At 37.2% G+C, this 17,801-nt stretch overlaps 1 protein-coding gene across 1 annotated transcript in view; it reads right to left on the bottom strand.

Annotated features, from left to right (window-relative positions):
- Nucleotides 1–17,801, bottom strand: part of LOC150094948 (guanine nucleotide exchange factor DBS-like) — a 500,966-nt gene that overhangs the window by 59,211 nt on the left and 423,954 nt on the right. Inside the window, exon 22 of the mRNA XM_090411335.1 lies at nt 5,694–5,772. Within this exon, the coding sequence (XP_090267461.1) occupies nt 5,694–5,772 (79 nt within the window). The remainder of the gene's footprint in view (nt 1–5,693; nt 5,773–17,801) is intronic.

Here is a 17,801-nt window from a genome sequence, read left to right as displayed (position 1 = left end):
TACACCAAATAAAAATTAAAAAAAAATTGTATATTGCCAGCTGTTTACAATTTTGCAGCGGAGCAGGCTAAATGCTTGCCTCCAGAATCTAAAGTGAAACGGTGAACGGTTTTTATGCGCAGAAATGAATTTTCGTACAAAACATTTGTTGTTACGTAACCAGTCATATGGTACTATAAAAACTCGATTGTAGCTTAAATGTTCCAAGCACATTACATTCAATTGTTTACTTAGGTTAAGTCCCATGTGAATATTGTAAAAATAAACTTTGTTTGTCTCTGTATAGTTTGTTTTAGATGTTATTGTAAATAACACTCTGGAAGTTAACTGTATATACTGCTTTAATAAGAATATGTTAGAGTGTTAAAAACAAAGGCAATGTTTATATTGCCAAAGCTGCATATAATAGATCTACATGGTGGCATTAGAAAGATTGTTATTAAAATTTGTTTGTATGAGAAAGGCTTGCAGGCTCTAAGTGTAAACATCTGCTAAGTCAGTCAGAAAGGTTCAAACAACTTTCCGATGGCCGGCAACTTACAATTAAAAGAAAGCGGAGGAGAACAAAAGGCGTGCCGAACTTGAAACTTAAGATGAAAGAATCATAATGATTCTTTGGGGGTTGCCAAACTTCATGCAAGGTCTCAGAGGAGGTATAATAAAAAGGGACTGAAGCAAACAGAAGGGCTGCACAGATCCAGAGATTGCTGCAGAAGTAGAGGGGGGCCGGTTCCAGAGACGTCCATAGAGAGACAGGAGAGGCTTCCCGGTTCCAGACATTGCTAAAGCTGCCAAGTCCCAGACGTTGCCGAAGAGAGACAGAGCTGCTCGGTTCCAGACATCATCAGAGAGCATCCCAAATCCAGACGTTGGTTGAGAGAGGAGTTTTCCGCTTCCAGAAAGGAGCTTCTCAGTTCGAGACATTGCTAGAGAGAAACAACTCCTAGGCCATAGACAGGGCTTTCAAATTGGCGAAAGGAGAAGTCCCAAACGCCATAGAAGAGAAAAGTTTCCAGTCCAGAGGGATCCTGATTGACAGGTGACAACAGTTTCATTTTTCTTGGAGGCGGCAATTAAAGCTACTTGAGACGGCAGTCGTCCAAGCATTTTCGGTGCAAACCCAAGTAGAGGAGAAAAGGTGAGGCAAATTTCCCGAAGTACCTTCGCTTGTAAGTTTTTCTTTTTGCCGTGGAAGAATAACAGTTTTCCGGAACTGTGCGAGTCCTGCTACATTTCCAATTGATATAGCTGAAGCCAAAATTCCAGATGAAAATCTGAGATGAAAGATTGCCATAGAACTTTTAGTGAAAGACTTTTGACTAATTGTGAGATACAGAGCCTTTGTAAGTTCAAAACTTACAAATATATAATTCCTCTTATAGTTGCATTAGAAAGACTTTTAAGATATATGTTTAATGTTTAGTAAGGTTAAGAAGTGTCCTTAAGAGAATCAATTGGCATGTTAGAAGTTGATATCAAATTTGTAAATATAACTTAACAGAGAGATTTAGGTAACCTCTTTGCGAGCAAGCTTGGAGTTTAATAAGTAAAATTTGTAAACTGCGAGTAGATAACGTTTTGTGTTAAAGAAAGTATTTTAAAGTTGAAGAAAAAAGGTTCTAAATTTTGCTAAAGAATTTTTATAGAAGGATAGAGAAAGCAATCTCCCTAATGTTTAAATTCATGTACATTTCATAGTAATGTAAATAAATGTTATTTGACTTTCTTGTAAACATAGCATGTAATAATATAAACAGGAGAGATTCTGAGAGAAAGTGCACACAGCTACATTAGAATAACGGAAAATAAAGTATAAAGTAAAGAAAAAAGACATCACAAGTAATTAATAGAAATTACAAGTATACAAAGTTAAAATAATAATAAAATTTTACAATGTCGCAGTAATGACAGGATAGCAACAGTAGATTTATAACAGTACGCATCTCAATAGGCTACTGACAGTATTTCAGTGCGGACTATTGTTTCGTCACTGTGTCGTGTTGTTTAATAATTTCTTGTGGGTATAAAATAGAAATGGAATCAAAAATTAAAAAAAGTTATCTAGTGCACGCTGCAAAAGAAGCAGATATTAAGAAACAAACTGGGGCTCTTAATAAATTTGTTAAAATATTAAAATATTCTGATGCAGAATATAACGAACTTGATACATCAGTAATCAGAGTTGACGAACCGTGCACATCATCCAGTTTGAATGAAAGTACTATTACAACTGTTGAACAAGATAACAAGACACAGGATTAAGTGAAACAGTTAGAAGATTTAGTTGTAGTTGACCACGAAACTAACACATTGTTAGTCTCTGTAAATTTAGAAGATCCAGGTGAATGGGGAAATATTGATGAAAAATTACTAGTTGTTTTAATTGAAATGGGGCCTGATCAAAAGAAAAATATAATATATCCCAGAGATACATATGGTCGTAAATTTGGCAAAACGTATTATAATAGAAAAATGGAAAACGGGGAGCTCGTGCCAAGAACATGGCTCATTTATTCCGAAACTTTAAATTCTTTAAATTCAAACTTTTCGCACCTACTGAATCAAGTAGTGTTGTAGAAGGTTATAACGATTGGAGAAATGTAAGTAGAACTTTGCATAGACATGAGACTAGTTTAGCTCACATGAAAAATTTCTTAAAATGGAAGGAACTTGATAAAAATTTAAAAAACAAACTACTATTGATTGCCAGACTCAAAGCATGTAAGAAATGGAAAAGAAACATTGGATGAGTGTTTTAGAACGCTTGATTGAAATTATAAAATTCCTTAGTAGCCAAAATTTAGCTTTTCGCAGATCATCTGATAAATTATATGACAGGAATAACGGCAATTTTTTAAAATTAGTCGAACTGTTTGCAAAGTTTGATCCCGTTATGGAAAATCATGTTGAAAGGGTCCTACAAGGAAACAATAGAGTACACTATTTGAGTAAAGACAGTCAAAATGAAATATTGGAAACTTTAAGTAATGCAATCAGGGATACAATTTTATTATCAATTCGAAAATCTAAATATTATTCCATAATTTTAGACTGCACACCTGATGTAAGTAAAACAGGTCATATGACCATTATTATTTGCTTTGTGACAATGGAATTGTCAAGATCAGGGAAAACTTTAGGTTTTGCAGATATATCAGATTCCACAGGACGTGGTTTATGTGCAACAATAATGGAACAACTGGAAAAATGGAACATTCCCATTGAAGACATGCGAGGTCAAGGGTATGACAATGGGGCAAATATGAAAGGGAAAAAATAGGGGCTCCAAAATTTTCTTTTGAACAAAAATCCTCGAGCTTTTTATGCGCCATGTGCTGTTCATACTCTAAATTTAATCATTAACGATGCAGCCAAAGTGAATGCAGATACAATTAGTTTCTTTGCAATATTCAATAAATATATAATTTCTTTTCATTATCTTACAAATGTTGGGCAATCCTTTTAAAGTTCGTAAAAAAATTTAACATTGAAACAGCCATCAGAAACGCGATGGGAAATTAAAATTAATGCAATCCGCCCTCTATGATATCAGTTAGGAGAAATTTACGATGCACTTTTTGAAATTTTAAATAATTAAAATTTTAATAAAGAAACTCAGCATGAAGCACAAACATTATGTGCTAAAATAAAGGACTACAAATTTATTTGCTCTCTTATAACTTGGCATGATTTACTTAACAGAATAAAGCCTGTGAGTAAAATGCTTGAAGACAAAAATATGAATATTACACTTGCTTTAGAATCTATCAAAAACTTAAAAATATTCTTACAAGAGTATCGATCAGATACAAATTTTAAAGAAGTTCTAAAAATGGCAAAAGAACTGTGCGAAGAGGTGGATGGATAACAAGAATTTAAAACTGGTACGGAAGTTCGACGACGAAAGAAGACACGACAATGACCACGAGCATCACGATGAAACGCCACAATATAAATTTAGAGTGAATGTGTTTTATACACTTCTAGACGTTGCAATGTGTTCGTTAATAGAACGTATTGAACAACTAAAAACATATTATGATAATTTCAATTTATTGTATAGATTACTACAAATTAATAACGAATTGTGACAATTTAGAGATTCTCTTGATGGACGGTGACAATAAAGACATAAATGGAATAGAACTATATGAGTTATGTGCTTTCCGGGATATTTTTCGAAAGGATAATTTAAATATTCAAAACCCTTTCGATATTCTTAATTTTATTGTGTCCAATCTTTCCCTAACTTTTCAATTGCTTTAAGAATACTATTAACCTTACCTGTTAGTGTAGCGAGCGGTGAATGCACCTTTTCGAAGTTGAAATTGATTAAAACCTACTTAAAAACAAGCATGTCACAAAAAAAAAAAGGCCTGTTAGTTTGGCGTTAATAGCTATTGAAAATGATGTATGTGGGAAATTAGATGTTAAGACCATTATTTCTAATTTGGTGAATATGAAATCAAGAACCCTAAAATTTTAATAAAAAAATTTCAAGTATATTTATGTAATTTAATTTATTTTTTGTTATTCTGTAAAGATTTTATTTTTTGAATACTTATATTAATATTAATAAAATGTTCTAATTATTATTTCTGAATTCTTTTCTTATTTTCTCATCTATCTTGAGTTTCTTTTATTTTCCTAAAAGAAAGTTCCACTTATAAAAATTATTAAAAAATTTTTACAACTTACTAAGAATTTAGTATAATGCAAGAATTTTTTAAATTTAGTTCAAATAAATTTTAACTTTAATTAAAATTCATTTTAATTTTGTTAGCGATTCGGGTCAGTGAGAAGGCTATAATCCCTGTATCATTATATTTAGGGATTAAAGTGAAGTGGCTTTATCAAAATTTGCTTTAACTTTTGAGAATTTTTTGAATATTCGGGTTTTTAACAATCATCCTGCTTAGTCAACACCCGCGGTTTGTTACATTTAGCGAACCAACGTGTGGCTGTTCTGTCAAAATTTGTTGAAGGAATTTCAAATAATTTAAATTTTTATTATCGTAAAAGAACCACACACGCCCGTATCGTTACAGAGGCGCTTAGATAGACATTGCATGCAGGCAGCAAAGACCCTACGCCGGCTCTGGCTACTTGTATATATAGGCTGACTTCATATCAAGGGAGTGTGCTGTGCATGATGCATAGCACACTCCCTTTTCAAGTATGCATAATACTATGCATTATGGTGAGTAACTAGCCAGATTGGTTTCATTCATTATTGAAGTGTCATCAGTGGTGACTGTGTTAGTCAACACAACATTTTCTGTGCTCTAAATGATGACCACTGTAGTATGTCAAATCATTAAATTTTGACTTAAAGTTATTATTCTTAAAACACACAAAGCCTCATAAACTTCTACAGTATGAGCTTTGTGTGTTTTAATAATAAGTTTAAGTCAAAATTTAATGTTTTGACATACTACAGTGGTCATCTTTTAGAGTACAGAAAATGTTGTGTTGACTAACACAGTCACCACTGATGACACCTCAATAACGAATGAAACCAATCTGGCTAGTTCATAATAAATTAGATTTAAACAGTACTTTACACAATGAATTAATCAGACAATGGTTAAATAACAGTAAGGAAAAGCTTGATTATTTCACAACTTTATGCTGAGCTTACACAAACTGAGAAATTAATATTAGACAGATGAGTCGGACAGAGGTATTCTTACCTTTTAAGTGTTCAAACTGTTGTAGCAATACCCTTTTTATCTCCTTAACCCACACATCCTTCACTTCAATTGATGGAGCCTATAGTGTTTAAAAGGGTGGCTGATGGATATTTTGTTTTGTCAGTAACTTAAAAGTTCAACTTTATAGTAAATAAACTGTATATAAAGTACAGGTAATATATAAATTTTGATTCAGCAGTAACCATTGATTTATATGCTTTTCACCTGTCATAAATAAATTTTAACATACTCAAAAATGCAGTAACAGAAAGTAGTTGGGCAATGGAAACTTATTGTTATACTATTTCATTATTATTAATCTGAACCTTCATGAAATCATAAGACTCATCATGGGAGGCCAACACAAAATCTATCGTACGCCCCTTAAACTCATCCACTGTTTGCACTATCACCATGGAGGGGACTAGAGGTGGGAGAGTATTGGACTTGGGTCATATGATCATATGAGCTATCCATAACCAAGGAGACAACATTGTCTCCATTTAGTGAAAGTGACCATGCAATCTTGACTTGGGAGATGGTAAAACATGAAGAATATTCTATCAAGAAGGGGTATTTGTGAAACTACAAGGCAGGTGATTATGACATGCTTAGGAAGAAGCTTAAATCTGTACCATGGCATAAAACATTGCAGGGTAAGGATTTTAGTAGTGCATGTGATATAGTTAAGGGTCATTTAGAGGAAGCTGTATTAAATTGTATACCTAGGATAAGGAGAGTTCATCTGGTAGGAGTTAGATGGATGAGTAATATCATTAAGCATGAGTTGTAGAAGAAGAAAATGCTGTGGAAGATATATAAAGAGAAAGGTGACCATCATGACAAGGAAGGCAAAATCAGATTATGAGAAGAATCTAGCCAACAAGATCAAAGAAATTCCAAAGAGTTCTTTTCCATTATGTGGCAAGGGCAAGTAAGAGAAAGAATGATTATGGAAGATTACCTTAATGAGTGCTGATGGTCACAAGGAGACAGAAGCAGATAAAATAGTTGAGTTACTGACTGACCATTTTGAAGAGTATATCGTCCTAGTGAGGTTACTGCTTTAACCTATGTGACAGACACTAATGTGGGAACAGAGGTGGATGAATTGAAGGTTCTTAGGATATTGCAGAATCTTAATATAAATACAGTTGCGGGATTAGATGGGATATCATCTTGGGTTTTGCGAGAATGTGCAAGGGAACTGGCAATGCCTCTGACTAAGATGTTTAAGTCTCAGCTCTGGTAGAGTTCCAAGGGAGTGGAAAGAGGGCAAAATAATTCCCTTACATAAGGGAGGTTCTAATACTGCAGTAGCAAATTATAGACCAAATCAGTGGTATTCATGGTCAGTGGTAAAAGTAATTGAAAAATCGGTCAAAAAGATAATTTAAGAATGAGTGAATAAAAATATTATATACTGTATGAAGGGCAACATGGCTTTATGAAGAGTCAGTCGTGCCTTAGTAATTTACTGTCTTTTTATAATAGAGTAATAGCAGAGTTCGATAAAAGAAATGGCTACACAATGATTCTGCTGGATTTCGCAAAGGCATTTGACAGAATAACACATGGAACTCTATTATGCAAATTAGAACAAATGGGATGGATATGACACTGGTTAAGAGGGTGACCGCTGGACAAGAGTAGAATTGAGACAAAAACAGGTGACTAGTGGTGTGCTGCAAGGCTAGGTGCTGGGACCATTCTGTTTAAGTTGTACATAAATGATACAAGAAATAACATGAAAAGAAATATTCAGTTGTTTGCTGATGATGCAAAATTATGGAGTAATAGTTAATCAAGGCGATGTGGAGAGTCTGCAGGAGCAATTTAAATAGACTGTCGGCATAGGCAAAAGATAAATGTCAAGTTGTGCATTTTGGAATAAATAGGCTACAAGTGTATCACATTGATGGCACTGTAGGCCAGGAAATATATGAAGCTAGAGATTTAGGGTAGGAGTAGACAGATAGTTAAAGTTTAGAGAACATATTGCTAAGGTAGCCCATAAAATTAATTGGGTATTGAAGAACACATTAACATGTAGAGATCAGGAAGTTGTTATTCCTCTTTATAAGGCCTTGATACGTCCACATCTGGATTACTTTGCTCAAGTCTGTCCCCCTGGGTTTCTTGGGGATGAGGAAGCGATGGAGAGGATTCAGAAGCGACTGACTAAGAATGTTCCCCATGAGGAGAGATTGAAGGTGTGTGGATTGTAAAAGTTGGTTGATAGGAGAAAAAGAGGGGATATAAGTTGCTTAAAGGGTTTTATAGGATAGATGCAGGGGAACTGTTTCAGTACTTCGCTAGAGGGACCAGAACAAGTGGTCATCCCTGGAAGTTAAATAAAGGTGTGGTTAGTAGAATTGCGAGGACTAGAATTTTTGCTTAGAGAGCTGTGAATGAGTGAAATGAGTTGCCAGAGAGTTTTGAGAGGCATGATAGGTTGCAGGGATAAATTGGGTCTCTCGAGATGAGTCTTTGAACTCCATGGAGGTGCCCACATAAAAATAATAATAATGGTAATTTATTTATTCGTGTGGGGTTTCATCCATTCCTCAACTGTCCTTTAGGACTGCTTAAGCCTTCCTAATGAGGGATTAAGTATGTATTTTTATGACTGTAGATCCGCATATGTTCACGGGGCCAGTTTATCTGTTCTGAGGGACTAAAAGCCCGAGTTTCTGGGTTACCCCCCATCCTCTCTATCTCCATATGAGACCGGCTAACTCACCTTTAGTTGAAAGAGAGCAGATAATTTTCTCAGGTAACGCATTACATGCTCCTATTACTCTCCACACACACACACAAATTACATATTAATCTTATTTGAGGGTTTTAGATTTTTTTTCATAAGCTAAATGTTGACCACTATTTTAAATATTTGAAATAGCAAATCAGTTTTTCTAGTCATTTTTAATTATTGTTATTAAACAAGAGGAATGTTTGCTTAATAATTCTTAATAAAACTTTAATAATTAATTAATTTAATTTCATTATAAATTAATTTGTGAGATTGAGTGGTGGAGAAACACCTAGCAGATGGTATGACACAGAAGAGAAAGAAAGAGGAGATGCCAGATAAAAGAAAGCAGAGTATGGATGAGAAAATGTGAGAATAAGGATTGAATTTTGTGGGTGATTCATTGATAACTGTAGTGCCTGAGAAAAGTGTGACAAAATCATGTTTCCTGGTGCCAAAATAGATGTTAGTGATGGTTAAAGGATGTAGAGAATGAGGTTAAAAGAGACGTTTATTTTAGCTATACAAATCATTTAGTAGATGACAAGTGCAGCATGCGAGAAGATATGAAACAGTTGCTAGTGTATGCAGAAAAAAAGTATGAGAAAGTAAAAGCTGTCTATTACCACAATATGATAGAGGTGAGCTGAGATGGAGAGCTATGATTGCAAATGAATCACTGTGCAGATTATGCAGGAGAAATGGGAGTGAGTTTAATGGAAGGAAGGGTGGGTTTAGGATCAGGAGCCTTGAGAAGGTGTTGTTCAGTGCGAGTTCAGAAGTGCAGAGTCAGGGAAACTAGGATGTTTTTTTTTTTTTTTTTTTTCTTTTGGGAAGGGGATATGCAGGTAAGCATAGCTCCTGGCAACCTAGAAGTTATTAAGTGGAAGAGTGATTACATGATGCCAAATCTAGCACCCAAAGTTCTTCACTTTAGTGGACTAAACAACAAAAGGTGTAGGAGAGATTATAGAATACAGAGGGGGGGGGGGGTAATGCAGTTTATGTATACTAATGTCAGAAGTATTCGAAATAAGGATGAGGAGTTTTTGGCATAGGTATGACAATTTGGTATTAGTGAAATCAAAGTTATAGGTATTAGTGAGACTTGGTTGAACAAGGATAATATAGTCATAGGAACAGAATACAAAGGATATAGTATCTTCAGAGAGGACAGAAGGAACAGGATGAGAGAAGGCAGGGAGGTGTTTTGCTAATGACAGCAGAGGAATTGAAGCAAAAACAGCAGAAATAAACCTGGAGGACAGTTCATTTGAGACTGTCTAGTGTGAGATATAATCCAACAGGATGAAATATGTAATTGGTTGCTGCTATAATCCTGGTAGGGGGGGGTATAAAGGAGAATGTAGATGACATGCATTGGCAGATTACACGAGTATCGGCTGAGTGATTATTAGATTTCCATTAGGGGATATATATATATACAGGGTGTTCGGGATAAATTTGACATATTTATAATTAATTATATTTTTCCGTAAGTTACATGTATTAACACACACTTCTCTTCATTTAAAAGTTTGGACCCTTCTTCATTCATATACAAGATGTCAGAAAGGATGGATAGCTGGAACCCACCTGAATCATAGAAGAGAATAACTTGTATCATGATGATTCGTGCCCGCCATCAAAATAAGGATATTACGACTGCTGCCCAATGCTCCCTGAATACAGTAAAAACAATCAGGCATGAACTAGAGACTTGCAATGGTGACTACGAGGATGTAGCAAGAAGAAAGATCCCTAGCAGACGATCTGATTGCGTTCGTACAGCAGAATTCCTCGCAAATCTGCAGGAACAGGTGTTGAAGAACCCTGGCATTGGAATTCGGGCTTTGTTCGTGGAGTTGCTAACTGTAGTCAAGCCCTGGATAACAAGGGTAGCCAATGGTAGGCCGTATGTATGGCAGCAGGATTCGGCCCCTTGCCACACCTCTGGGAAAAGTCAAAAATGGTTGTCTGAAAATTTCTACGACTTCACCAGTCCAAATGTTTGGCCTCCAAACTCCCCAGACCTTAACCCCATGGATTATTTTGTATGGGGCGCAGTTGAAAAAGACACCAATCGCACTTCCAGTAATACAAAAGCCCAGTTAATGGATAAAATTAAAACAGTTTTTGCGGCCCTTCCCAGGGAGACTGTAGCATCAGCTTGTTCGAGGTTCCGAAGCAGAATTGAAGCTGTGATCGATGCTAATGGTGGTTATTTTGAGTAAATCTTGTTGATAGTATTGTAATTAACTCTGCCTGTAATGTTTTTTTGTCAATTCATTAAATTTAATAGATACAAAGAAGATTTTCTTTTTCCTTACGAAACTGTCAAATTTATCCCGAACACCCTGTATATATGTTAAATATTGTTTAATGACTGAATTCCGAGATAATAGAGAAACAAGTAAATTTAATATAATCACACAACTAGTTTCGTCGGAATGCTGACTTCGTCAGGTGTGATAACATAAAAAGCAAATAAAAGACCGTAAAAAACATTGCACCATTACAACAACAGAGCATTAAAAACTGTGGTTATGTTTGAATTAGAGTTCAAGCTACAGTTCTGTCGTTATGTACATGCGAGCATATTATTATTATTATTATTATTATTATTCAGGCCTCCACGGAGTCAAAAGACTCATCGTGGGAGGTCCTTCCTAAGAACATAAAGTCTGTCAAGACTCATCGAGGGGAGGTTCCCCCTAAGAAACACAAAGTCTATCATACCACTTCTTAAACTCACTGACCATTCTCGCCCTCACCACTCTATCAGGCAATGCATTCCACGGCTCAACCACCCTACATGCAAAGAAACCACTCCTCACCCTCTTGCTCACAGTTTCCTTTCGTAACTTCCAGGGTTGGCCTCTTGTCATCACTCCTTCCCGCTGTTCAACCAAGTGAAAGAACTCCCCAGTGTCAACCCTGTAACCACCTCTCAACAGTTTAAAAGTCTCAATCATATTACCTCTCCTTCTTCTATCCGCCAAACTCTGCAGTCTACATTCCCTCAGCCGATTCTCATAACTATCCTTGTACAGTCCTGAGACCATCTTTGTCATCCGTCTTTGTATCTTTTCCACGGTTAATTTATCCCCTTCAAATCCTGGGGACCAAATCTGAGAACAATAATCCAAGTGTGGTCTGATCAGAGACTTATACAACGGAATGATAACCCTCTTATCTCTGCAGGTCAGTGTCCTTCTCATAATTGCAGCAATCCTCTGTGTTACCTTCACCACCTTTGCAATATGTCCCCTAAACTTCAGGTTTCTATCAATCATCAACCCCAGATCTCTTGTATCCCCAACTTCCTCCAGTATAATTCCTCCCATAGAGAATGCAGCATCCCATCGATGTTTCCCAAACCTCAAGACCTTACATTTTGCTGCATTAAACTGACACCCCATTCATTTGCTCATCTATCTAGCTTATTCAAATCCTCTTCAGGGCTACCACATCTGCACTATTACTAATAATCCTTCCCAGCTTCGCATCATCTGCAAACAACTGAATATCCCCTTGCAATCCACTGGCAATGTCATTGATATAAAGGTTAAACAATATAGATCCTAGTACTGAGCCCTGTGGGACCCCACTTGTAACCTTCTGTCTCCTTGAAACTGCTCCACCATACACAACTCTCTGATGCCTATCAGACAGCCAATCCTGAATCCAGTTGACCAATCTGACATCCAGACACATGTGTTGCAACATAAATATCAGCTTATATTGTGGCACCCTGTCAAATGCCTTTGCTAAGTCTAAGAAAATTGCAGTATATGCCTTTCCCTCATCTAATGTTCTTGTAACGTTATTATAAAAGGCTATCATATTGCTAAAACAAGAGTGCCCTTTCACAAATCCATGTTGACTCTCACAGATAACATTACCCTCATCTGCCCAGTGCTGTATACGGTCCCTCACTACTTTCTCCAAGATCTTAACAACTACTGATGACACACAGACTGGACTATAATTAGACACTTCCAGTCTGTTACCACCCTTATGCAATGCCACTATCTTGCCTTCCTTCCATTCCCTGGGCACCTTTGCCGAAGCCAGACTTTCATTGAAAAGCCAGGTTAAAGGCACTGTCAGTTCCCTAGCACATTCTCTCAAAACTCGTGGTGAAATACCATCCAGTCCCAAAGCTTTATTGACATCCAGAGTTCTCGGTATCTGAAACACACTCTCCTCCTGTACCTCTAAACCTTGAACCTGTCCTATCCCTCTAGCATTAAAACTGACTCCTCCAGGATGAAATACTCCAATAAAGTGTTCATTGAACAATTCCACTATGTCCTCTACATCAGTCACTCTATTCCCATTTTTATTCCACAATATCATTCTTCCACAGTCATTTCTCCTCCTACTGGCCACATAGCTAAAAAATTCCCTAGGATTTTCTTTGGATCTTAGGGCCAATCTCCTCCCATATTCCAGTTTCACTTTCCTTATCACACTAGTCACTCTTCTGGCCTGTGTCTTATATTCTTCACGCATCCTCTCTTCACCTGTCTCCTTATATCTCTTCCATAGCCTCTTTTTCACATGCAATTCCTGTTTAATATTGTTTGTCATCCACTTTACTCCAAATTGTGTCCTCTTCTTCACTCGTGGTATACAACTTACCATTGCTGCTAACAAATATTCTTTCACAATTTCCCACACACTAACGATATCCCGGCCTTCCAATTCCTCCCTCCAGGAAACTTCCCGAAGTTGACGTCTAAGACTATTATAATCACCTGCATTTTAATTCCACATAAGTTCCCGTCTCTTTGATACTCCTACATGTCTATTCATTTTCCAAGTCAAAACCATATGGTCACTCTCTCCAACTGCTGGGAGAGATGTCATCTCAGTTATTATCAACTCTTCTGATGCTATAACCAAATCTAAAACTCTTGAACCTCTTGTTCCCTCTGTTACATGTTGCCTAAGACATTTGTCCCTCAAGAATTCTAGAAATTCCATTCCACTATTGCTACATGCATCTTCCTCTCTCCAATTTATACTACTGTAGTTAAAATCTCCCATAACAATCATTCTTCTTGCATTTGCCAAACTTAGCTGTCTAAATATCTCCTGCTGTCCCCATCCTCCGTGCTCCTGGGTCTGTAGCAACACCCCACTAAATATCCTGTCTTGTCTACCTCTACCTCACACCATATGCTCTCAAAATCATTTGTCTCACTTCCTTCCAAAGCCTCCACTCTTAGAGGACATAGGTCATCACTTATCATAAGCAGTACCCCACCACCATGCTTTTCCCTCCTATCCTGACGAAAAATGCTATACACAGCGACTTCTATTCCTGTTATTATATCCCTTCTGTCAACCACGTCTCAGTGATCCCAATAATTTTTGGCCAGCCTGATGCTATCTGCGCCTCCAATTCCTCTCCCTTATTCCGAATACTCCTGGCATTAGTATAAAGCATATAAATGCCACTGTTTCTATACCCAGCATTATCCCTTCTAGACTCCACTGGGCTCAGTGTTACCTGACATCGTCTCCCTTCTCCCAAGTATCCATTTCCACAAGAGGCCATCCCTGGGACACACTGACTCGTTCAGAACAACAATCTCTCCAGATGCCTACGTCCTTCCTCATTCAAATATAAATGGTCTCTCACATACAATTCCTCTCTTTCCTCAAACGCAATATACAGGGTGTTCGGGATAAATTTGACAGTTTCGTAAGGAAAAAGAAAATCTTCTTTGTATCTATTAAATTTAATGAATTGACAAAAAAACATTACAGGCAGAGTTAATTACAATACTATCAACAAGATTTACTCAAAATAACCACCATTAGCATCGATCACAGCTTCAATTCTGCTTCGGAACCTCGAACAAGCTGATGCTACAGTCTCCCTGGGAAGGGCCGCAAAAACTGTTTTAATTTTATCCATTAACTGGGCTTTTGTATTACTGGAAGTGCGATTGGTGTCTTTTTCAACTGCGCCCCATACAAAATAATCCATGGGGTTAAGGTCTGGGGAGTTTGGAGGCCAAACACTTGGACTGGTGAAGTCGTAGAAATTTTCAGACAACCATTTTTGACTTTTCCCAGAGGTGTGGCAAGGGGCCGAATCCTGCTGCCATACATACGGCCTACCATTGGCTACCCTTGTTATCCAGGGCTTGACTACAGTTAGCAACTCCACGAACAAAGCCCGAATTCCAATGCCAGGGTTCTTCAACACCTGTTCCTGCAGATTTGCGAGGAATTCTGCTGTACGAACGCAATCAGATCGTCTGCTAGGGATCTTTCTTCTTGCTACATCCTCGTAGTCACCATTGCAAGTCTCTAGTTCATGCCTGATTGTTTTTACTGTATTCAGGGAGCATTGGGCAGCAGTCGTAATATCCTTATTTTGATGGCGGGCACGAATCATCATGATACAAGTTATTCTCTTCCATGATTCAGGTGGGTTCCAGCTATCCATCCTTTCTGACATCTTGTATATGAATGAAGAAGGGTCCAAACTTTTAAATGAAGAGAAGTGTGTGTTAATACATGTAACTTACGGAAAAATATAATTAATTATAAATATGTCAAATTTATCCCGAACACCCTGTAACTTCACAAGTTTTCCAGTACCAAATAGCAGAGCTATGTGAGTCTGGCACACTATAACTGAGATTTCTGTTCATGTGGGAAGAGTCAAGGATTATTTCTTTTGATTCCAGGATATGACGTTCAAAAGTCACGCCGACATGGTTTACGTTGATCGAAAACAGCGACATGGGCTGAGGGTTAATAAACTACTATAGCACCATCATCAAAACACTGTCAAAGCTTTTATTAACCCCAGAGCTTACATCTCCTTATATTATATCAATTTTCTCTCCCCCCTAAACTGGCAAGAATTTTGAAGAAGTTCAATATCAAAACGTGTTTCTCCACTCTACCTAAACTCCAGTCAATTCTAAGCCACCCCAAAGAAAATCATCACCATCTTCAGTTTCCAGGTGTTTACAGAATAATATGCGATTGTGGGAAACTATATTACGGCCAAACTGAAAAGTCCATCTATCTACGTCTCGAAAAACATCAGAGAGACATCTCACACAATAGAGCCAGTGCCCTCTCCAGCCACGTCTTGTTCTCACTTAACTCCAATGATGAAGGCCACCATAAATGTTACGATGAATTAGAACGTCGTATCCTGGAATCAAAAGAAATAATGCTTGACTCTTCCCACATGAACAGCAATCTCAGTTATAGTCTGCCAGACTCACAAAGCTCTGCTATTTGGTACTGGCGAACTCGTGAAGTTATACGCTCGCATGTACATAACAATAGAACTGTAGCTCGGACTCCAGTTCAAACATAACTACAGTTTTTAATGCTCTGTTGTTGTAATGGTGCAATGTTTTTTACGGTCTTTTATTTGCTTTTTATATTATCACACCTGATGAAGTCGGCATTCCGACAAAACTAGTTGTGTGGTTATATTAAATTTATTTTTTTCTTTCTCTGTTATCTCAGAATTCAGTCATTAAATAATATTTAACATGTCTAGAAACCGAGTCAATCTGCTTACCAATATATATATATATATACGAGATTACAAAGTAGGTGATTATGACAAGCTAAGTTAGCTTTCGGCAATTATGCCATAAGAATTTGGAGAGGTGGTCAAGAGGTGTTTGAAGAAAGCAGTCTCAGACTTGTATATACACAGTCAGAAGAAAAATCTAGTTAGGAGTTAGATGGATGAATAGCATCATTAAGCAGCAGTTGCAGCAAAGAAAAAGTTGTGAAGTACAAAGAAAAGGGTGATCAGCATACAAGGCACAGGCAAAAAGGGCAAAGCTAATTATGAAAGAAAGCTACTTGATGAGGCCAAAAGAAATCCTAAAGAGTTCTTTGGCTATGTAGCAAGTAAAGAGAGGAATGACTATGGAAGAATGACTTGTGCTGATGGTGGGGAGATAACAGAAGCAAATCAAATAGTTGAATTACTGAGTGAGCATTTTACACCATCACCACCATCCAGCTGGTGATAGGGCAGTACTAGATGTGACAGTGACTGATGGGAGAATAGAAGTTGAAGAAATGGAGATGCTCAGAATATCGCAGAACCTCAATGCGAACACATCCATGGCATATCGACCCATGTATTATGAGAATGTGCAAGGGAATTATCAGCTCATCGTACAAAGTTGTTTAATTTAAGCCTCATTACTGAGCAGGTACCAATGGAGTGGAAAGAGGGCAAAATGGTCTCTCTCTCTATATAAAGGAGTCTCCAAGACAGAAGTAGCAAATTATAGGTGAATCAGCATCTCGGGAGTGGTGGTTAAGATACTGGAGAAATTGGTGACAGGCGGAATTCAGGACCAGGTAGATAGGAATATGATACTTTATAAGGGACAACATGGTGTTGTGAAGGTAGGTCTTGCCTTAGTAAGTTGCTTATTTTTTATAATAAAGTGACAATGGAGTTGAATCAGAGAAATGGCTACTCGGTGATACTGCTAGACTTTGCAAAGGCATTTCACAGGTTTCCACAGAATTTTGTTGCATAAATTGGAGCAAATAGGGATAGATATGAGGGTGATTTGAATTAGATGGACAGATATCACAGAGTGGTTTATGGATGAATTAAATCCAGGAGAAGGCAAGTGTTGTTTAATTTGTACATCAACGATACAGGAAATTATCTGATGAGAAATATTCAGTTGTTTGCTAATGATGCAAAACTGGGAAAAGTGGTGGTAACTGAAGGTGACGTAGAGATCCTGCAGGAAGACATAAACAGAGTAGCTGTATGGGCAAAGGTAAATGGCTGCCAGTTTAACATGGCCAAGTATAAGATGGGAAGAAGAGAGCACAAGTTATGTACTATATTGATGATTCTGAACTACAGGAAACTTATGAGGCCAGAGACTTGGGAATGATTGTAGACAGGAAGTTTTTAAATTTAGAGGCTATATTGCAAAGGTAGCAAAAAAAAAAAGCATATCAGATTACGTTGTCAAAGAACATACTAAGAAGGGATAAAGAGGTATTGTTCCCCTCTACAAGGCTTTAATAAGGCAGCACACACACACATCTAGACTAATGTGTGCAGATCTTGACACCTGGATTCTCTGAGGATGAAGAAATGGCAGAGAAATTTCAGAGGAGAGTGACAAAGATTGTGGCAGGTCTAGGATGTTCCCTATGAGAATAGATTGAAGGATCTGTTAAAAAACTAGCTGATAGGCAGAAAAGAGAAGACATGATAGAAGCATATATGTCATTAAAGAGGTGTTACAAGAATGACAGACATTTTTCAGTATATGGCAAGAAGGGAGAGAATGAAGAGTCTCCCATTGAAATTG

This window comes from Typopeltis vanoorti, chromosome 21, assembly GCF_054136105.1.
Source record: "Typopeltis vanoorti isolate ZY-2024b chromosome 21, IOZ_Tvanoo_1.0, whole genome shotgun sequence".
NCBI classification, from domain to species: Eukaryota; Metazoa; Arthropoda; class Arachnida; order Uropygi; family Thelyphonidae; genus Typopeltis; species Typopeltis vanoorti.
The sequence above is the reverse complement of the archived record's forward strand: the minus strand, read 5'-3'. Positions and strand labels throughout refer to the sequence as shown.